The sequence below is a fragment of the Rhipicephalus microplus genome, chromosome 10, assembly GCF_043290135.1.
Source record: "Rhipicephalus microplus isolate Deutch F79 chromosome 10, USDA_Rmic, whole genome shotgun sequence".
Classification (NCBI taxonomy): domain Eukaryota; kingdom Metazoa; phylum Arthropoda; class Arachnida; order Ixodida; family Ixodidae; genus Rhipicephalus; species Rhipicephalus microplus.
Genome location: NC_134709.1, coordinates 43,654,855 through 43,676,813, shown reverse-complemented (window position 1 = coordinate 43,676,813; position 21,959 = coordinate 43,654,855). Strand labels below are relative to the sequence as shown.

Sequence of the window (21,959 nt, the reverse complement as noted above, 5' to 3'; positions counted from 1 at the left end):
TGATCGGTGCGAGATAGAAGCAACAATTTTCATTTTCACATTTCACCACACTAGCCTGCATGTCTAGCTGAGAGAGAGAGAAAAAAACTGCCGAATGAGCCATATGCTTAACATGCCAGTTCCTGTCGCACAGATGAGATCACAGCCGATAATGCTCCACGCTAGTAGGACACTGGGATGATAGTACACAAATTCTTTTTCAGTTTCTTTAGGACTTATGTGTTGGTCCAAGAGTAAATGTTCGTCATTATCATTCTCTAAGTGTCATTTTTTGAGCAAGTTTGGAGCAATTACTAACAAAAACTGCTGTTTAGGGCAGCATGGAGGAGCGTTTCTCTTTTGAAGCAGTTAGAGCAATTGGAGCAGCACTTACATCACTGCTTATAGCACCTTTATTATAAAAGTTTGTGGAAGTATTGAACGCACATTGACATGAGTAATTTTGCCAACGCAGTTTCACTGGTGACACACCACTGAAACATGTCTCTGGAAATTTCGCCGAGACTTGTCATTAGCCTGCGTAAAACTCACTGAGATGATGTACTTTGTGGCTCGAATATCAAATATACGTGATCGTTTCACACGCCCTATTCGGGGTGCCTAATTACAACTGTTTCAATATAACGTGTTTTTAAATTTCTGCCCAGATTTCGACTTACTTCCACACCACTGGTTGCAAAGCAGCCTTTCGCGTCACAATTTGTCTATGAAGTTTACTGTAGTCTTATTATTTTAATTTTAGTTTTGCGCGCGCAACGCCAAAGGAACGCAACGCACGGCGCGTTGGGTACGCAATGGCCGAGGCTGTCGCGCACAGCGTTAGTTTACCGTACGCAACGAACGAAATGCGTAGTGCGCTTCGGCGTGAACAGCCTTGAATTTGAGTGCTGCTCTGCGCCATCTATAGGTGAATAAATGAACTGCAGTAGGCCACGGGCGCGGTCTTATTTTCGCAGCAGCCACGCCGTCCACCAAGGAAGAACCTCTTTGCCGTCGACGCTCGCAGCCGTCAAGATCTCGCGAGACAGCCTCCGGTAAGGTACGCAACGGCCGTACCGCGGGCGCAACGTAAGCGCCGAAATCTAGCGTGCGCAAACGTACTCATCTCGCTTAGGTTCGGCGCACGCGCAGTGTTGCTCTTTTTCGACCGTTGCGTGCGTAAGGCCGTTGCGCGCGCTAAACTAAAACTCTACATTATCGTACATAGCCACCGAAACGTTCTTCTGGTTACACAAACAGCTACCATCCCATACGTTTCCTCGAAACAGCATCATACGTCCACCGTCGTAATACTATGCCAGAGACCCAGTCCAGACAGCAGTGCCTCTTTTGTCCAGGGCCTTCATCTTACGATGTCCGATGCTTCCACGGCTCGAGATCTGACGTGTAGCGGAAGCGTGTCTTCCTTCTGCTTGCCTCCACAGGGACTACGAAAAGACGGATCCACAGAAATGATGAGCCGCAGCGTGACGGAGAATTCGACGCTACTTGTCCACGTTCGGGGAGGCCAGGTTCTCCCTGTTCAGCCCACGTTGAAGAACACAATGGACAGGTAAGTGCGTGCGTCGACTGACTGATATGTTCGTGTGGATAAAATTTGATCATAAAATGTGAATATAAAGCAACAAACAATGCCCTGACTAATGCCCCTAAGTATCGCAGGCTACCGAATTCACAAAAAAAAAATAATAGGACAGTTGTCAAATGGTAATTTTGAACAAGACATAGAGAGAAACAAAAAGCAATGCAGAGAGCACCCCAACCCTTTCCAACCACCTCCAAGGAAAGGAGCGAGGTATACATATTGTACAAAACCCTATAACGACATATATATAGCACCATATTGTACAAAACCCCATTACACAATACACACTGGGTCTACTGCGGCATCCTAGTGTTGGTCGCAGACCCGAAGCCAGAAACCGGGGTGGGGGGAGGGTGTATGCTAGAGCACACCCTCCCCCAGTTTTGATGGAGGGAGTATTTCACAAAAGAAAAGTTTTACAGTGAAAGCTGTTATGAAGTCACTTTTCGGTTCACGCGCAATTGTCCGCCGCTGCCTGTATCCGTAACCACATCGTGCGAAAAAAAAAAACAACCTTGCATCAATGCCACAGTGAGGCTTGAACCCTGGTCTGCTGCGTGCCAGCCTAATATTTTACCTCTGAGTTACGCTGGTGCTTATAACTAGTTGTCAAACTTGTCTTTAGGCAAGCATGACCTAGCACCAATGGCACAGTGGGGCTCGAACCCGGGTCCGCTGGTTACCAGCCCATTTGTCTACCACTGAGCTACACCGGTGCTTGTGACTTGTCAAACGTGCCTTAGGCAGGCTTGATGTCGGGAAAGCAATCGCGTTAATACGACTTATAAAGCGTTTTAAAACAGCGAAAAAAACAACCAGTCGTCGCACAATGCGAATAGCATAACGAGTGGGCCGTCCAATGCTCCAAACCATCACAAAAGCTTGTTCTCGTTTCCCTATTAACGGTGGCGCATGTCCACTTGAGCCATAATTCATCGTCCTCATAAGCCACTGCATGGACAATTGGCACAAAATTCCTTGCAAGTGTTTAGCCGACTTTTCCGAAGAATGACGAAAAATAACCTAGAGAATGCCGGGCTACTTACTACCCAAAAGTTTATTATTAATGCCCTAGTGGGTACCAAGCAAGTGCGCTGGCAGTAGTTACCCAATGAGTGCTTTGAAAAGGCTCTGAACGACCGCTCTTCTAGCTTTCGCTGTGACTTGCTCCGCCTACCGCGCAGGCCTGGCATTTTTTTTCTCGAAATGTGAAGGCATGCAAAAAGTGCTTCCCCGTTCCTTAAAAAAAGGAAAAAAAAAAAAACCTGGTGACGTGTACGTTTAGTTCTGGCGCTAATATTGCTTTGTGGACAATTTTATCCGCAAGCGGACACGACTAAAAGGCGGAGGCGGAAGCGAGAAACAGAAGACAGGGAAGTTAGCCAGTCCTTAAAACGACCGTCTGCATTGTGCTAAGGAAAGGAATTTACAAATGCAGGACGCACCAGCTCAGCCGACACAAATGCGGCTCGCGGACGACGAACAGGCGTATCCATGACGTGGCACGCGCGGTGAAAAAGACTATCGCAAAGCACATGTGCAACATTTACAACGATTGGTTTTAAGCGGCACTGATGGTGCTGTAGACAGGATAACCGCTGGTCATTAAGGGTAACTGACTGGATTCCCAGAGAAGGCAAGCGGGTTAGGGGGAGACAGAAGGTTAGGTTGGCAGATGAGATTAAGAAGTTTGCGGGTATAAATTGGCAGCAGCAAGCACAGGACCGAGTTGACTGGCGGAAATGGGAGAGGCCTTTGTCCTGCAGTGGGCGTAGTCAGGGTGATGATGATGATGATGATGATGGTGGTAGTGCTGTCGGCCACGCGCTCGCGTGTTCACCTTAGCTGTGCTCATCACGGCTGTACGCTATATAGCACTGACTGGTACATCACACAATACACCTAATATATTACCAGATTCTTTTCTCTGTTATTTTTGCTGTTGTTCGAACGTAGTCGGGAAATTGAGCGTGACTAACGGTATCGTATGATGTCTGCTGAGTCACTTAGGGCAGCTGCAGTAAACTTTCGGTTATAAGCATATTACAACATCGAGACTGAAGTCCCGATAGCGCCGTGATATCGTTTGTTCGTAGCAGAGTTCATCGTAATGTAGGTCACCTACAAGCAGTTGATTAAAAAAATTTCGTGGCGAAACTCGAGATTTAAGTAAGCGTTTGCCGTAAGCATTATTGTCCCAAACGTTTATTACTTATTGTGTTTTGTGTACATATTTGTTGCAGAACAAAAGTTCCGTATGACCTATATGTTTACCCGAAAGACGGATTCGCCAGCGGCGAACTTTTTGTAGATGACGGCATATCTCAAGGTAAGTTGAAACGTAAATGGCCTCAAATTGACACGGACGGTACTTAAAAAAATGAAAAGTTAAGTACAAACACGTAGGTCGAGCTTTGTGAAGGCGAGGCACACATGAATTGGATAACCAAGGTAAATTTTGCGGTAAACATTATTCAAACCATTCACAAAAAATTGGGTAATAAATAAAACACAAAATACGGATAATACACTCGATAGTAAGTAGTCTTTGGTTTGCAAATCCGTTACTAACACGAAAGCCTGTTTCGCACTTACTGAATCTAGCACGCAGTTGCATATCTCCGCCCTGCCGCAGTGGTCTGATGGATAAGGTACTCGGCTGCTGACCCGCAGGTCGCGGGATTGAATACCGGCAGCGGTGGCTGAAATTTCGATGGAGGCGAGAATGCTGTGGGCCCGAGTTCTCAAATTTAGCTGCACGTTAAAGAACATTCTTCCTCGAACCATCAACAACAACAGCAAGGGTCAAAATTTCCGAAGCCCTTCAGTTCAGCGTCTCTCATAATCGTATAGTGGTATTGGGACGTTGAAGCCCACATATAGTCAACTTGCGTATCTCCAATCATATGCACAGGCACCACAAGTTTTATCACTGCCTTTCAAGGACAGTATACTCTTAATATACGTCGGTTCTCATTTTTCTTTTAATACAAAGGTAGCTTTGGTATTAGGGTTTATGAGCGTTTTGTACATGATTGCATAACGTATTTCTGTTTGGCAGGCTCTTGGAGCCTTCAATTACGCAAATATGAGAGACCGCAAAGTTAACAAAAACAAAAAAAAACTGTTTACACGCTGCAGTTCTTTTGGATTCTGTTTTGTTGAAAGTGAAACAGACTAAAACAATATTTATTCACCGATTTCCTCAACTATACCCCACGATTCCAGTGAATGCAAAGAGAAAATTTCCTTATTGCTGTGCGAGTGTTTTGAAAACAACCTTTTTTTTTTGCTGCGTTTTATGCTTTCATGCAGGCACCGTTGAATCAAATCAGTATGACCTCTTCAGCTTCATTCTCGCCCAGGTAAAGTGGCAGCGCGCTTTCCCCCCCCTCTCTCTCTTTTTTGAGGGGGTGGGAGAGGTGCGATCGTCTAGTGTTGTTCTGAACAGCTCGGCTATACACCGTAAAGATGCCGTCGTAATTGCAGAACGCCCACTTTCCTTTCAGAACCTCTTGCGCGTGTCGATCAGTCACTTCGGGAACGGGACGAGACAGAACGCGACGGTCAGGAACATTGTGTTCTTTGACGTCGACACTCCGCCGTCGAGGGTGACCATGAACAAGAACGGCGTCGCACAGAACTCGGTTATTCACAACTCTACCAAGAAGGTGAGCGACAGTGACCTCTGCTAGCCCTGTACAGTGATTTAATTCTTGTACGGCACGCACAACGAATTAGGTGTAGCGATGATTCATGGATTTGTACTCTGTTATGGCTTCCATGTGTCCCTGCACTTCTTAGATAGTTAGGCGTAGATCTGGCTTAGATACCCGTCGCGGTGGTCTAGTGGTCATGGTTCTTGGAGTGCTTAACCGAAAGTCGCGGGTTCGAAACCTGAATGCGGGGGCCACGTTTATCGATGGTGCATAAAATGATTCAAACCTGTGTACTTCGGCAGAGGCGCATTTCAAAGACCGCCAGGTGGTCTAAATTTTGGGAGCACTCCACTACGGTACCACTCATAATCATATCGTTGTGTTGGGACGTTAAAGCCCATCAGTTATTACTGTTAATATATATATATATATATATATATATATATATATATATATATATATATATATATATATATATATATATATATATATATATATATATATATATATATATATATATATATATATAGATAGATAGATAGATAGATAGATAGATAGATAGATAGATAGATAGCCGCGTTAATCGATGGTGCAGAAAATTATTCAAACCTGTGTACTTTGGCAGAGGCGCACTTCAAAGACCGCCAGGTGGTCTATATTTTGGGAGCACTCCGCTACGGTACCTCTCATAATCATATCGTGGTGCTGGGACGTTAAAGCCCGTCAGTTATTACTGTTAAAATAGATAGACAGATAGATAGATAGATAGATAGATAGATAGATAGATAGATAGATAGATAGATATAGATGTTTCGATGTATAAACGTTTTCCTGCATCTTTACAGAGTCTGACAGTCACAGTGAACCTGCAGCTACGCTCGCTCAACAGTATGTCTACGGAGGCCGTTCTGCAACTGTACTAACGCAGTTGACGGTTCTAATGAGTCCTATCAGCGCTATGCGCAGTTGAACTGTCAGAAGGGCTTGCGCGAGTTCGAAGAATGAAGCAAAGGGTTTGTCACAACACTACCGTGATAGAAATACGGTGCCATCTCACACGAAAAAAAAAAAGTTGCGTTCCACATGGTTTTTGAAACCTGTCCAGCTGGAAAGATCTGCGGTTCGCTAATTCAGCAATGCAACACAATTCGATGAATATTCAGCTGGAACACGGCTGTATTCCAGCCGATAACTGATAAAGTTCCGGATGATTATCTATCTGATTTGGGTTGAATTATTAAACCACCAATACTTCCAGCTAAAGAAATTATTTCCGGTTCAATGGTTCAGCTGGATGTAAAACCTTTTAATCTGGGATTGCACGCGCGAGTATACTAACAGTCAGTTTTTGCATGCAAATACCAGGACGTGCGCGAAGGGTTCAGCGTGTGATTCAGCGTAATTCAACCACACTCGTCGTTGCGGCTGCGTTGCAGCAAAGGTTTTCTCGAGCGTTCGCTTCCACAGTAGAGTACCAAGTACTCTAAATCGTTAGACATTTTTCTAAACCCTCCTTTGTGGTTATTTACGAATGTGGTGCTACGCTAGCATTAAGATGTACATGTATTAACGCCCACGTGACGTCTTTCTGCTCTCCCATAGTAGGGTACATCGTACTCTAAATCGTTCACAACTTTTTCTATACACACTTTGTGAGACAATTTCTGTTACGGGACGGCTTCATGCTCTCCCATAGTAGAGTACTAAGTACTCTACATCGTTCACCACTTTATATAAACACAAAACTCTCTTTGTGACTGTGCGTGGATTTTTGTAAATTTAGGGATTTAGCGGGACGGCTCAGTGCACTTTCATAGTCGAGTACGAAGTACTCGAAATTGTTAAATATTTTTTTCTAAACACTTTTTCGAAGATGGCAACCGGTCGTCTCCATAAACTGGCCTAGTGTGAGGCCCAGGGAACGGCTTTCAGCTATGCACAGTAGGGTACCTGGTACTCTAAATCCCTAACCACTATTTCTAAACACTTTTTCGTGTGCTGTGTTGGTTCTCTGCTCTTCAATAGTAGAGTACCAAGTACTACGAGTCGTTAATCACCTTGAAACCGGTACAGCTTATTGTTCTCCCATAGTAGAGTGCATCGCATTCTAAAACGTCGAACGTTTGCCTGAACACAGAATACAGTTATCGGGAGGGCTCACTGCTCTGCCATAGTTGTCTACGATGTACTAGAAATTGTCAAATAATTCTTCTAAGCACATCTTCAGATTTGGTTAATTAATTCGCATTATTTTGCTGCGTGCTCGCATACTGCAGAAACAAAAATCAAGACAACAAAACAAACAAACAAACAAACAAACAAAAACATAACAACCTATGTGAATGAATTTTGAAACCGACGCATACTGATCATGAAGTGTTTTTGGCTGACTATTCAGCTCTCCGAAGCGTTTAGGTCGAACACGATCGAAAGAACTAGTTAAAACAACAATTACACACAATACGATGTCTGCATTTTGCGTGCTCCTTTCGGAGCGATCCATCAAAGCACCGCAATGTTGATCACTATGTGTCACGCCTTCAAGACACTCTTTTTCTACCCCTCTTTTCTCTCTCTTTCTATACCTCTTTCTTGCGACGGAAAAGTTACACTTACGCACCCTCTATGCGCAATTATTGTGCGTACAACAGCCTCTCAGCGCCATTATCTATTAGCCGGATTGAAACAACCATAGCTTGCCTCAGGTCTGGAGTATTGCAGGAGCATGAAACCATTCCTCCCGATTTTAGGAGAGCAAGTTCAAGCGAAGATACAAGGAAAGTGATACGTGTGTTGCTGTCAAAATATTTTTTTAATGCGTCTGGCATGTCGAAATAGATGTGATTTAATGCGCGCGTTTGTTATCCGAGTGATGTGCGTTACATACTTGTCTGCAACTTCACAGCCATAAAAGTGCACGAAGTGTCCGTTTGATTGAGTGTTTGCATGCGAATGATTTGGAGTGTTATTTATAGCATACGCCCTAAAATGCAGATTCGCTGTAACGTATGGTGTGATTTTCGTCGTCATCATAAATCACCATTTGTAACCTCTTAGGTTACACGTGAAGCGTAACCGCTCTATTACTGATAAGCAAAAGGGCTTGACTCCAGTTGAGTGCCTAGTACGATCGAAGACATTTTTCCAGCATGGGTGATTATAGAGTGATGTAATACTGTAAAGAAAACTACGTCAGAAAGCCTATTAAATGAGCTGTTTTGTAAATAAACAAATGCAAACAGGGCTGTTTTTCTGGCTCTTTTTTGCCGACGCAGCTTATAGCTGTCGCGCATTCCACAAAAGACAAAAAAAAAAGGAAGAGATGAAAAATTCGACATGGGGTTCTGCTGAAGCCACGAGGTGGCCGCACGGGCCCCCCGTGTTGACGAATTTTCGATCACTTCAAAATTCCGCCTACCCGAGCACTTCTGTCGCAACAAGACGAAAGAGCAATACAAAGGTTGTAACCTCCGTGATCCCCTCCGGTCACACGCCACCGAGGCCACGCGTAGACAAACACACAGCGCTGTACGTAACCACGTGATACACTAACACCTCTTTATAACAAAGTAGCATCTTACAAGCTCGTTCGTTATATCCAAAAATTTGCCATAAAGTTATTCTTAGCACTTTTTATCGCAAAACTACTTTTTTATTTACTTCGTTATAACTGATATTTCGTTATATCCGTGTTCGTTATATTGAGGTATGAGTGTATGTGCTTCTGTATTTCTGTTTCGTTCTACGTACGATGGTATACTTCACTTGAGTGTACCAAATAAGCGTAACCATTTTTTGTGGCGAAAGTGAAAACTGCGAGTGTAAGGCGGACCACATCTTTCTCTGGTTCGCACAGCTTTGGCGGGACTACAACCTGCAGCAAATTCTTTCAAGGCAGCTCTGAAGCAATCAGAGATGGCGCGACTACGTTTCGCGTTGAGTTGCGAGCAGGGTAAGTTCAAGCTAGTGGGGACCCGGGCTAAAGTAGGTCACGGTAGCCTAACAGGCGAAGTGTCCCGTTTTAAAGCTCGAGGACGCAGGATGGATTCACTGCCATGACAGCCGCATTTCGAACACTCGGGTACTGATAATTGGGTTCACCTCAGTTGGCTGAAATGTATCCGGAATTCACCACTATACAGCGTTATTTTTAAAGAAATCGGGGTGTTTACACGTAAATACAGAGAACATGAAAGCAACCAACAAGGAAACCGCAGTTGTGGAGCACCTCACGCATTGAGAGAGAGAGAAAAAAAAAGGGCAACGGCTAGCTTTGCATGGCGTTGCAAGGCTAAAGGGACAGAAGAGCGGTATTAAGTTCGAATTAATTCGGAAAGTCACAAGAGCTTTTAACGCTTATATTACAGTGGTGATTCTATTAAGCTGGACAATATTTATGCCTAATTCACCATTTAGCCCCCCCCCCCCCCCTTTCTTACGCAAGCTGGTTCCCATCAGTCACCCACGTTTATCAAAGTGCAAACTAAGTTCCAGCTCAAGTACTAGTTCACTGTAGCTCTGGCTCGCGTTGACAAGCGTCCTAGCGGTCTCTGGCTAGCTTATCTCTTGAACGCCAACCACGCCCTGGAACGTCTATAGAACCATTGATGAGAGTCCTGGAGCTCAGTCTCTGGCTAGCTTACTTGTAGAAAACTAATGCCGCTCTGTAAAAGAGCGCATGCACGTTCATGTTGACAATTCAGGAGACATATTACTTCCGGCCTTAACAGATCCGTTGTTAAAAAAAAATCATGAAAACAGGGAAAGCCTACGACGACAGACTGATAATTCTTCAAGTTCGCTTCGTATGACACAGGGCTTCGAACCTTAGGATGGTAAGTTAATCACGAATCACGAATGCAGTGGAGCTACCGGTGAGATGGCGGGCGTTGGTCTACGCGGCTGATTCAACAACATGCGGCCGGTCACTGGCGCTTCACTGGTATGTCAAGTCATAGCGTCGGGGAAAACAACGCATCTCTTGCGAGATGTGGAGAAAAGGTTTTCCGGTAATCAGAGAAGTGGAGGAAGGAACGTAGTCCCACGAAAATACTACTTGCGAAATTGGAAGTTGAAGAAAAAGGCAGAAGTCCTTGTATACAAAGGTAGTTGACCATATGAGTGAAAGTAATATAATTCACTATTCAAGGCATGTACTAGACGTAAAGGTGTAGATACCCCAACCATTTTTTTTTCGGAGGGCAGGGAATGTGTCAATGACTGAGAAAGAACGGAGGGTGGGAGCTTAAAAGTTCACTCCAGCATTCACAGTGAATATTTTAGCACACACAGTAGACAAGAAAACAAAGAAGAGATTCAAAACGAGCGCCACTAACAACGCTGTACTAAACGTCCTGAATAAAATGAATTCCCAATGCAGGCGCATTTCGCTAGGCACACTTTCGCGGCCTGTCGACATGGTTTCTGTGATATTGCGTAAGACAGTAGCATTGCGAGAATGATTGATAGAAGAGTCGTGTATGTGTGCTTTTTATTTAGAAGATTGCCCTCAGCCCTAATACAGGTAAGACACAATGCGAGGCGCGCCACAACTGTGAGAACATACACATTATTTCTTAAAAGTCCAGCTAGGATCACTTTTGAAAGTACAAACTTCCAGCACCGGCATGCCGAAAGGTGAAGGGTGTTGACGAAAGAAGTGAATACTTAAGGGCTCATTTTTCCGTGTTTTGACAGAATATTAATGATATTTAACAGACAAATAATTCCAAGGAATGTATAGGGGAAGTCATTAGACCCGATTGTAATGTAAATGTGAAGAAATAAAAGTGGGTTCGGTTCCTGCCGTGAGCAGAAACCGAACGTGCGACCTTCGAAGAACGACGTCAAACATATACACAGCATTCACGCGAGATGTGGCAACAAACCACATTTACAACGAAATAGCACGCAAGGTTCTCCGCAAAGGTAACACCAGAAATCGGTAACTAACCCTAAATGAGCAGCGCTAGCGTGTGTTTTCATGTGCAAGTAGATACAGTAGTAGAAGTTGCGCGACTTAGACAGCACTGAGTTCAAGGTTCACACATATTTTTCGCCACAGCGTGAGACACCATGCCCACTTATCGAAAACGGCTGAAATGGAGCAAGAAACACATTAGGATAAAAATACCCCCTAAAATCCGCGACGTCAACCTGTTGTGAAGGAGTTCTTTATAATTGAAAGATATTTATTGCCCCGGTATTCTCAAACAAACCTAAACTGAATTCGTCCCCTTCCTTCAACGAGTAGAGCACAGCACTGCTTCTTGGCTAAAGAAAAATGCCGTAGATGCCTTGCACGTACAACCATACCAGTGCTCCAACATGATGGCTAAAGGATGTCAGTGCCACGACCAACGCAATGTCACCGAGACGCAATAGGGACGCCTCTGGCGTGCGTGCGTGCGTGTGTGTGTGTGTGTGTGTGTGTTAGTGTGTGTGTGTGTGCGTGCGTGTGTGCGTGCTTGTGTGTGTGTGTGTGTGCGTGTGTGTGTGTGTGCGTGCGTGCGTGTGTGTGTGTGTGTGCGCGTGTGTGTGTGTGTGTGTGTGTGTGTGTAAACTTACAGTACAAACGATGCGCCTGATTACAACAGCTGCAAGTTTCTGACAATTATGGTCTTCCAACATGACCACCAAGATGACGCAAGTGTAATCTATGCGCTCTATTTTTGGGTTGCGCACAAATGGACAATACTGAAAGGAAGAGGACAGTAGAAGCGCTGATCTTTTTTTTTCCGTCGTGTTCCATTTGTTTGTACGTAGGTAACATAACTCTATTGATTCATAAAAAAAGATTATGCGAGAGGGGTGTGGGGAGAAGTGGAAGCATGACGATGATGGACCCTCGGGCCGCTCTTGGTGGCCGTATACTTATGTTCTTCGGCGACCCCTCCGGTCCAGCACACTGTCTAAAACTAGAACTCTGGTTGCGAGCTGCGCAAAGCAGCCACCCCCATCGCTCTTGGTGTTCTGAACCTTGCCACGGGAGCTTAGGCTCGCTGAGCCAATTCACAATGACGCGATCGAAGCCGCTCTGGTGCTAGGGAACAAGTGTGAGTGAGAAGAGGTTGTGCCATGCGTTGTAAGAAAGAGAAAGAAAGGAGTCATGATGTGGCCGTTTGAAGTCTACGCCACAAAACCTGGTCGTTTCTGAAAAGAGATATGTGTGATGCGAGACGTTAAGGAGGAATCACGGCAAAACAGTGTTATATCGTGGCAGCTGAGGAGTCGATGCCTGACACCACGAAGCGAAGGCAGGTCACTTTGGGCCTCGTTGAGGAGTGCTAGGACTCGGGTGTGAGCGGCCGTGTTGCTTGAGTGCCCACTACGCGCAGGGACCCAGAGGAGAGTTATGAGGCGATCGTGCCGTACCCAACAATGCATAGGTTTTAACTCGCCCACCTGTCAGGCGTGCCACAATTTATACACTCCTCATGAATTACCGTGGTGCATTCGTGAAGCGTAGTGACCAGCTCCATCAATAGGTGGCGCTGCCATCGACTTCGTTTAGTCAGGGTGAAGTGTCAAGTGGAGGAGTGTTCTAGAATACAGGGCTTAGTGTATCTGCCTAAGGTCCGGTTAGAAAGAGGCGATTGAGACGATTCTGGCGCGATAAATCTCAATCTCCAAAACTGTCGAGATCAACGGCCCGGCAACTTCCAATGGCGCAGGCTCAGTGCTGCCCATATCCGCCACTGGAATTCGAAGAGGGCGCTGCAGTCGTCTTAGCGGTCGCGTCGCGCGCCTTGGCGGACATGAGCGAGCGGATGGCACGGGCTCGGAGCTCCAGCTCCAGAATCTCCATCTGGGCAGCTGTGCACATGCTTGAGATGTCGCGGTACTCCTGCGTGGGGCAAAGAAAAAGGCCCATTGTCATCGACTGTTCTACACCACGAACGTATCGGTAATTTTTTCTTTAGCTTCCAACTAAAAACTGTTGGTTGTGGTTGAAGAACAAGTACGAATGCTTCTGCAGGTGCAAAGTTTCCTTTCCTGACATGCCGGTATTAATTTTCCTTCGAAGCTTCACGTGACCTTCAAGAAGAAGGTGCTTTTTGCGTGACAAATGTGCACGAATACCTTAATGAAAATGTTGTGAGAAATAATCAGTATCGAAGTGAAGGTGCAGTAAACAGACGTGTGTCGTTCAGTCAAGCAGCTTCTTGTGTCAGTCACTGAGGAATAACGTGTCTTTATAATTTGATAATATGATACAATTATAGGTACAGGAGAAATGTCATATAATATTAGTCACGTCCAGTAGCACCACTAACAAGAAGAATACAATTGAATGTCTAATACTTTTCGATTAGTTTCCGAGTGTTTAACAACTTTTCTTGCCATTATTTTCAGTATTCAAAGCAAAATATGAGTGCCAGAAAGAAATAAGCAGAATATTTGCGTGTACAAAACTTTTCGGGGAGTGCGACTGATTGCAGTGTGGATGGTAAAGTGGGGCACCACCAGCGATGTGATTTGGTGCACGAAGGTGGGCATGCACATTTTATACTTACATGTCGGAAGAAATTTCTCGTGCATTTGCTCAGATTCTGTGCCTATTTGAATACGTATTCAAATACTTGTAGAGCACTCAAAATATGTTTGTTTACAAAAAGAAGCCATTTGATTCTAAGGCCGTATCGAATAGGAAACTATTCGATCCGATAGTAGACATTACCGAAATATTAGCACACCCTTATTAAAGTACCACTGCAACTTTGCTCATAAACTTGCGTATTCAAGCCGAAGCTGCATGCCAATGGCTTACCTGTTCGATGCTGCTGTTTTTCTGCACCCTCTCTGACACGATGCCTTGAAGACGGTGTTCACTAAAAAAAAAAAAAGAAGATTGATACAGATGGAACAGTTAGAATGCCAGTTTGAAGAGAAATTGCTGACCAACAAACAAATGTACATTAGTAAAACAAAAGGCATTGGATGACTCAATGACTTCAGGCGATCAAACCAAGAATTTCTGACAATCAAGAGACAGAGTAATTTCAAGTGGTTTTGCAGCTGTTCACACATGATGCGCCCACACATAGTCGCATGACATTGCAAGAAAACAAATATCTACTGTTGCAGCTGTCACATGATTCGCAAGCAAGTCTAATGAATTAGAACGCCTACATCCCAACTGCCTGACCCCACCCACATTCAACATAACCATGGCGGAGAATCAAAACCTAAGCACACAAGCTTGCACGAAACAACTTGTGCATTTTCACACTTTATTATTCTTTTTTTTCTTCTTGTTTGATGGGCGTTAGTTGATTTCCACATTCCGCTCTGCGCGCTAAAAGCGCTCGCCATTCCCGCACCGACAGCAAAAGAAGTTGAGCACCCGCAGCGGTGGTCTAGTGGTTGAGGCACTCGGCTGCTGACCCGAAGGTCGTGGGATCGAATCCCGGCCGCGGCGGCTGAGTGCAGGCGATAATGCTTAAGCCCTGCGTGCTTCAATTGAGGTGCGTGTTGAAGAACGCCAAGTGGTCGAAATTCCCGGAGCTCTCCACCACGGCGTCTCTACTAATCATACGGCGGTTTTGGGACGTTAAACCACAACTATCATTACTATATGAAGTAAGCGGAGCGAACAAGACAGCAGTTAGAGGAGCTATCTCTCAGCACTAGTACTGCGCAATTGTACTGCGCAGCCAACGTTGCGTCTGTGTTTAGCGCTGAAATAAATTGGGTTGACACAGCAGCTTAGGGCAGACTTTAGCTTAGCCTTCATGTCTAACTGTGCCCAGGAGGCGTTTAGATAACAGGGCTGCTTGTCAATGTCCTCGTCAAAGCGTACGTCATATTGTCACATAGGTGATTGTGCAATTGTGGATTAGAGGATACTAGCAGAAGACGAAGTTGAAGTGACTCGGGCTTACATCGATGGTTTTGCACTTGACATAGTGCGTCAGCGCTACACCTCTTACACATTGTAAATATACCACACTATCTGGCTCAAATGAAACCCGAACAGTGGCAAGCCTTCGCAACGGTATAGTGCGCGCCGTTCAGTTATCACGATTGACAGGCGCACGCATCTCTGCGCTTGTATAAGTGCCTGTTCATGCTGATAGGTGGACGTTGGGCACTATACCATCACAAACGATTGCCGCTGTTCGGGCTTTACTTGACCCAGATAGCACATACTGCAACTTTACGCGAAACATTTTGGTAGAGGGGCTGGGTATAGTCTCTACGAAAGTCGGACCTGGATCTCCACAGTAGATATCACATCTGTTCCGCCGCTATGGCTGCCGACTGTGTCCCGGTCATTCGAACACTTGTACGCGTAACAACATAATGAACGAAACAAATAAGGGAACATCTTACGACAGAACAGACACGAAGGAGAGAGAGATTATTCCAACGAAATGCAAGAACGGGGTCCAGAGAGGGAACATGAAGAAGCCATCTAGGGGAGAGAGAGAGAGAGACCGCAGGGAGCGGAGAGGAACAGAGTCCTGCGGAGTAAAAGGAGGCCAGAGCGGATTCCCGCATGCCGCAAAAGTTGCAGGGATGTAAATTTCGAAAAACATTGGCAGCGTTTACGGTGGACGGCGGGGAAGGAGCCGCTCTGGCGATGAAAACGCCCGCCCATCGCCTGCATTGTGAGTCCTTGCGGCTGTGAAGGGGAGAACAAATCCATACACGAAAAAATAAAGAACAGCCGAACGAAGGAACGCACGAAAAAAAAAAACGGAATGGTGACTGTAGTTGGAAGGGGGGGGGGAGGTAGAGGATGGTAGGCTGGTGATCAGATGCTGAACTCAAAACGGCTCGACGTCTCAAGGGGGCGTTGGAGAGACGGGGCCGTCAGGGTGTGTGGGGAAAAGAGAGCCAGGAAAAAGAGGGGAAGTGGACTGTAGCGGTTCGAGAATAGCGGAGACGTGCGTGCGTAAGGTCGCGCCGCAATGTGCGCAGGCGTACACACGCGCGAGAGATGGAAGGTTTTGCGAGGAGACGCGCGCTCGAGAACTAAAGCGGCGAACGAAAAAAATACGCACCGCAGGTACGTCGCCACTTTCAGCGTGGGCACGCAGAGGAAAAGGGGAAAGGGGGATGACACGAGGAGAAAATGGGGAGATGGGGAACGGGTTTAGAGCTCCCGAATTGCGAAAGGAGGGCACGAAAAAGACCGAGGCGTTTAGACGTGTATGGAGCGGCATCTCCCAAAACTACCGGGGGGAAACATTTTTGCCGCGCTTACACTCCGTAATGAGCGTTTATGATATACAGTGGAACGGCGCCGCGGAGGAGGTCTGCTCTCGCACCCACGACTGCGAGGACGGAAAGAAGTTTCGGTAAAGTACAACGGGTGCCAGAGACGTAACGGTGAAGCCGGGGGGGGGGCGGAGGAGGGGTCGGATTTGGTGCGCAGTCAGGGAAAAAAACGCGTGCAAGCGTACACACCCCGGAGTTGGGCTGAAAGCGGGAGGTTGGCGCAGGTTGGGGCGTCGTGAGTAACGTTGAAAGCACCGGGAATGCGAAAAAGTTGGCCTGTTTCGAAGGTCTTTACGGTTTTTCGTCGACCACTCTTTCGTTCCTTATACGGCGTTTGCACACCGGCGCGGCGACGACTGGCTAATTTAGGCGGCGGAGGCGAAAAGGAAGCGCTTGCGTCTGCGCTAGCTCTCACTCCGTGGTCGTCTGTTACGCGCACGAGCGAAATTCGAGCACTCGGGCTGCTGCTCTCTTAATTGTCGAGCCGAAATTAGGCAATGCGCGCACTGCGGAAAAAGACTCGCCGCCGGCCCGACAGACGAACGCGAAGTCACGCACATTCACCGCGAAAAGTCGTTGCCGCATCGGAGTGCGAAGAACGCACACTTTGGCTCGCTTCGCTGGGCCCCGGCGGAGCTCTTTTGGAGTCGAGGAAAAGAAACTCCTCGGTGCGGACCAAATCGGCAAGCTGGCTGCCCAAGAGGAAAACGTTTTTTTATAGGCATAATCGACGCCTGCTCCGGCAGCTCGCGCTCTCTCGCAAGCTCTCCATCAAAATTGCCGCCGCCCGAGCCACTTAAAAGGGGGAGGTGTACGGCGAGGAAATTAGAGACACTGCGAGATTAGGTAATGAAGCTACCGCACACTGCTTGGGCGAAGCTGGTTCTCTCTGCTTTATTACGGAATGCGGCGGCGACTGCGCGTAGCTGCCGCGGGCAGCTGGCTCGATCGTGAAGTGAATGTTTCGGAAAGAAGTGGAGACTGCTCGGAAAGGAGAGCACGAATTGAGTTGTGTTTTGCTTTGTTTAAAAACCCGAACAATTAACGCGAAGCCCCAACACTCATCATCAATATCTTGCAGCGGAATGATGCGATTTGGAAAAAATTAACCATCAAATGATTCGGAAAATCGACTACGCGAGTTTTAGACGATGGCTACACCCTGACTACGTGAAAAGTCACTCACGTTGAAAGTATCATCCAAACTTCAGGGCCAGTTTCAGCTGACTGGACGTTGAATTGTCAAACAAAATTTATCCCCCTCCTTACTTCTTAAACAAAATTTTCTTACGCATCTCACGTCTACTTGACTGAGAAGCTGATAAGCGTTAACATTCGAAAGAGTGTTTCAATTTCTAAATTGTGTTACGCTCGCGTTCTGTTTGACTAATATTGCACTGAATGAACTCGAACAAAACATTTTGTAAGTCAGTACATTGTGAAAGTTTCTATGCGTGAAGGCTAAAGCTCGGTGAAGATTGTCAAGGAAAGTGAAAAACAACCCCCCCCCCCCCAAAAAAAAAGGAACTATAGACCAGTTTTTTTCATATACCTTGTTTACAAAATATTAGTGCTTTTGTATAGCACCGGATACGTTTCACAGCAAATAAGATGCGTAAAAGGCACAAAAATGAGCAAAAAAAAAAACAAAAACATTTAGAGCTCACCTGGGCCTTTTTATTAGTGATCATGTTGTTGATTATTCATTATTACAAAACTGGTTATCTATATTAGTAATTATTTGCTGGACACTAACACATGGCAGGTAAAACGGTGAACACATGTTAAAATGTCCGACAGGTTATTCTATGTGATTATTTCATCACCACCACCACCACCACCACCACCACCACCACCACCACCATCATCATCATCATCATCATCATCATCATCATCATCATCATCATCCTCGTCGTCGTCATAATAATCACCATTTACTTTAGTGACCATTTACTTAAGTCATTAATAACTATGTCTCGTTACACCTCTTGGCCACCAGAACGCCTCTAGCCCACGTTTTACCCTCTAGCCAACGTTGCCCCCGGCCTGCCTGTAGAGCTGTTTTCACGGCACATATGCCTTGCTTGAGGAGAAGCCAAAGAAAAAAAAAATGATATTATTTGTGTGTGCGTGTGTGGAAACCGCAAAAAAAAAAAAAAACGAGGAAACAATAGGGCAGCGATCAACTCTCTTGCTATGCGAAAAACAGTTCGACCGCCAGTGCCACCGGGGACCCAAAGGCTTTTTTTTGGAGGGGGGGGGGGGGGAAGACGTATTGTAGCCTGGCGCTCGGTATTTCGGGCACTCCTTGCTCTTTAAGGTGGCATCTTCTTTTAATTTCATTTGTTTGACCACTTGACCTCAACCACGCTGCGTTGTGTCTGGTTCGGGGTTGTAGAAACGAGCACCTTTTCTACCCTCACGTCGCTGCAACTACTACTACAGGACATGAGCTTGAAGGCGAACCACGCAGTTTGTCTGCCTTGTTCACTTTCCACGCTGTTTTCCACAAGAAGACCTCATTGATAAGCTCAAGCACGCTCCGCATAAATAAAATGGTCGCAGTTTGCAAGCATTCGAACTGCAATATAGCCGCTAAACGAGGGAGACGCCACTTCGAGTAGACACTATAGCCAAGAGATGGCGCTAGGGGACTGCGGCTTGCAGATGCTCTACCACGAATCGCTCGCCCAGCACTTTTAAGGGCGTCGCTGCTCCACCATCAGTTTTCAGTGAGGGGCTTAACGCATCTTCGGGTCGGTCCCCTCTTTTGGGAGAAATAAAGTTTTGATTATCATCGGCTGTTTGCACCTTCTGCATATTATATGACGTATAGAGCACTTCAAAGAAAACTCAGAATTGAAAACGGCGTGCTATCATCTAACGAAAAAAAAAGAAAAATTAAAGACTGCTCCGGTACGGCGGTTGCGTAAGCATTTTTTTTGCCATTGGTTGTCTTATAAGTAGTATTTTATAAGAAAACGAGATGAAACCGTTGACCCATTGTAAACAGGCTCATATGTACTTAAGCGTGCGTCGAGGACTTGCCGTGGTATTTGGACAAGCGAGGTGTCAAGGCGGCGGGTTGGACTATCGATAGAGGCAAAACACAATTTCGATGAAGCGTACGTTGTCAAGCTTTCCAACGGCAAGCCATTTATTTGCGCCATACACTGTTTGGCGCTCCTCAGAAATTCGAAACTTTGGCCCGTTTTCGTCATCAGTAGCGAGATGGCGCGACGTGCTCGCATTGGGTGCGCTAAGGTTGTCGCGTATCGCGTTTCGTTGAGCGCCACCTCCACGGGGCGTGGTCTCTCCTGCACGCGCGCTCTTCAGACTCGCGATTCGGGAGGGCACAAAAGTCACTTCGCTCGCTGCCACGGCAGCGTTCGCGAAAAGATCTCGCTGCTCACACACGAAGAAGTAAGAATTGTGGCAGTTGTTCAAGCTTGCCTTGTTTGCCTTGTGTATGTTCGTGCATTCGTTTCCTGCGTCTTTTTCTTTTCTGTTTGAACAGCGCGCTTTAAGTGTCACGCTGTGAAAGTTGATTATCCGCGCTCGTCCTGTGTATGCTGATTTCGTGCGTGCTTTCCGCTTGAGATGCGCGCTGCAAGTGTTTTCAGTTCTTCGCTTCACTTCACACTTTGTTGCTGAAGCATTCATTGCTTCGCCCTTGTGGCGAAACGATGCACAATAATCGCTCAACTACCTCTGTGACAACGTGTTTCACTTTCGTGTTATACCGATTCTTAGAAGGAGTTTCTAGAAAGAGCCACGTTTTTTTTTTCTCTGTCACGGGCAATGATGGTTGTTCGCTCACAACCAACGACGACGACACCGGAACGTCTCCTACAGGGGGCTCCTTAACGCTGTCGCGTTAAAATTCAACGCAACCTGCGTACTTCTATTTAGCTGCATGGATCACTAGTCGTTGAGGTTCAAATCGGAACCCTGCAATGTAGGGCGTGCCTCACACTCGTCATGGTCTTAGCAGGCCGCAGACTTCAACGCATCGACGAAGAGGCAGTACGCTATCACTCGTGTCCCACTTCCCCACTCTCCCTACACCGAAAAAAAGTGTTGAGAAAAAAGCAGAAAAAATTCCAGCAAATCTCGAAGCCTTTCTAAGCAACGCGGACCAAATACGAGAAGACTGAAAAAAAAAATTAAGGCACATGCCTGAAGCAAGTGCACTGGTGGCTTCTTTGTTTCTTCTCTGCATTCTTTTTTTCTTCCTCTCTGTTTTCTTTTGCATATTTACCGTTTCCTTCCTTGTTCTGTCTTTATTTCAATTTTTCTTTTCAATGTTCTCCCCTTTCGTTATCTCTCTGTTTCTCACTTGTTTTCTCCTTTTTATATGTATACGAGGTTTTGCCCACCCTACACCGAGCGACGAAATCATACGACAGAATACGACAGCACACGACAGTCGTGTCCACTAGAGTGCCGCGAACTTAATGTAATCATAAAGCTGCTCGAAGAAGAAGAGGAGGAAGATTTCTTTTCGTCGCACGAGGGCGCTCTCAGTGTGCTACAGATGATCATGCTATACGTCATTTCACCTGAGGTACGCCAGGCACCTACGACAGCATACGACAGCCCAGTTCTCCAGAGTGCTCATCACTGAGAAATTAGCCCAACTTCACCGAATTAACATAGCAAAGACTGTAGAGACGGTGAAGTGAGTCGGCTCGTTTTACATAAATCTAGGGCCCGATGCGAGCGGTTCGCGTCTCACGTCAGCTTCCATGACTCGAATGCCTGGGTCTTCCGCGCCACGCTTGCACTAGACTTCGGCGTCTCCTGCGCGCGCTTCGGTATTCGAACGACGTCGACGTTGGCGTTACCGAACCAATCACCACTGACACTCCCAACGGCCAGTTCCTCCTTGTTGCGAGAATACGACTTTACCCATTGCCAAACATTGAGTAACACAGCCGGGATTCTGGATCAGATACGTTTGCCTCCTGCCGGCGAACGAATGTCGACTTTGCCTTTATTGCACAGTGCGTGGTTCGCGGGACGTTCAGACTAGTTGTGGACAGCATATTGTCACGGGGTCGTGACGTGGCCGAAGACAGGAGACTTCGTGTTGGGATTTAACTGTTTATTTGGGCGAACCTGTGCCCGGTAAACGGAAAGTCCAATTACAGCAGTAGTCTCGCACAGATAGCAGTCTCAGACTGATAGCGGCGAACGGAGCGTCGGCCTTCGATCAACAGCTGACAAGCGGCGAAGCGCGTCGGCATTTATACTCTTGCTGTCGAATGTTCTAGCGTTATCGCTGGCGGTGGCGTAGGTTCCAGAACAATCTGTACCGTTCGCACAGTGGGCGTGATCTTATCGAAATGATCTACTACGGTCCGGAACCTTCTCGAAAACTGCAGGCGCGGTTTGCGCTGGGAATCGTGTGGTGTTTTGGGACGATAACAAAAAACTTGGGAAATGGAACGTGGCAATATTCGTTTTTTTAGAGGACCCGAGGTGAG

General features: G+C 46.3%; 2 protein-coding genes across 3 annotated transcripts in view; one reads left to right on the top strand and one right to left on the bottom strand.

Moving 5' to 3' along the window:
* The window catches only part of LOC119180850 (lysosomal alpha-glucosidase-like), a 39,593-nt gene extending 31,106 nt beyond the window's left edge, over positions 1–8,487 (top strand). The window contains exons 20-24 of the mRNA XM_037431988.2: positions 1,425–1,552; positions 3,829–3,914; positions 4,901–4,950; positions 5,095–5,256; positions 6,090–8,487. Coding sequence (XP_037287885.2) covers positions 1,425–1,552; positions 3,829–3,914; positions 4,901–4,950; positions 5,095–5,256; positions 6,090–6,167 — 504 coding nt within the window. The 3' untranslated portion in view covers positions 6,168–8,487. The remainder of the gene's footprint in view (positions 1–1,424; positions 1,553–3,828; positions 3,915–4,900; positions 4,951–5,094; positions 5,257–6,089) is intronic.
* A 2,231-nt stretch (positions 8,488–10,718) lies between these two features.
* LOC119180887 (uncharacterized) overlaps positions 10,719–21,959 on the bottom strand; it is a 459,598-nt gene continuing 448,357 nt past the window's right edge. For both annotated transcript variants that reach the window (XM_075875563.1, XM_075875564.1), the window contains 2 exons: positions 14,015–14,075; positions 10,719–13,090 (listed from right to left, as the gene is read on the bottom strand). In XM_075875563.1, coding sequence (XP_075731678.1) covers positions 12,920–13,090; positions 14,015–14,075 — 232 coding nt within the window. In that variant the 3' untranslated portion in view covers positions 10,719–12,919. The remainder of the gene's footprint in view (positions 13,091–14,014; positions 14,076–21,959) is intronic.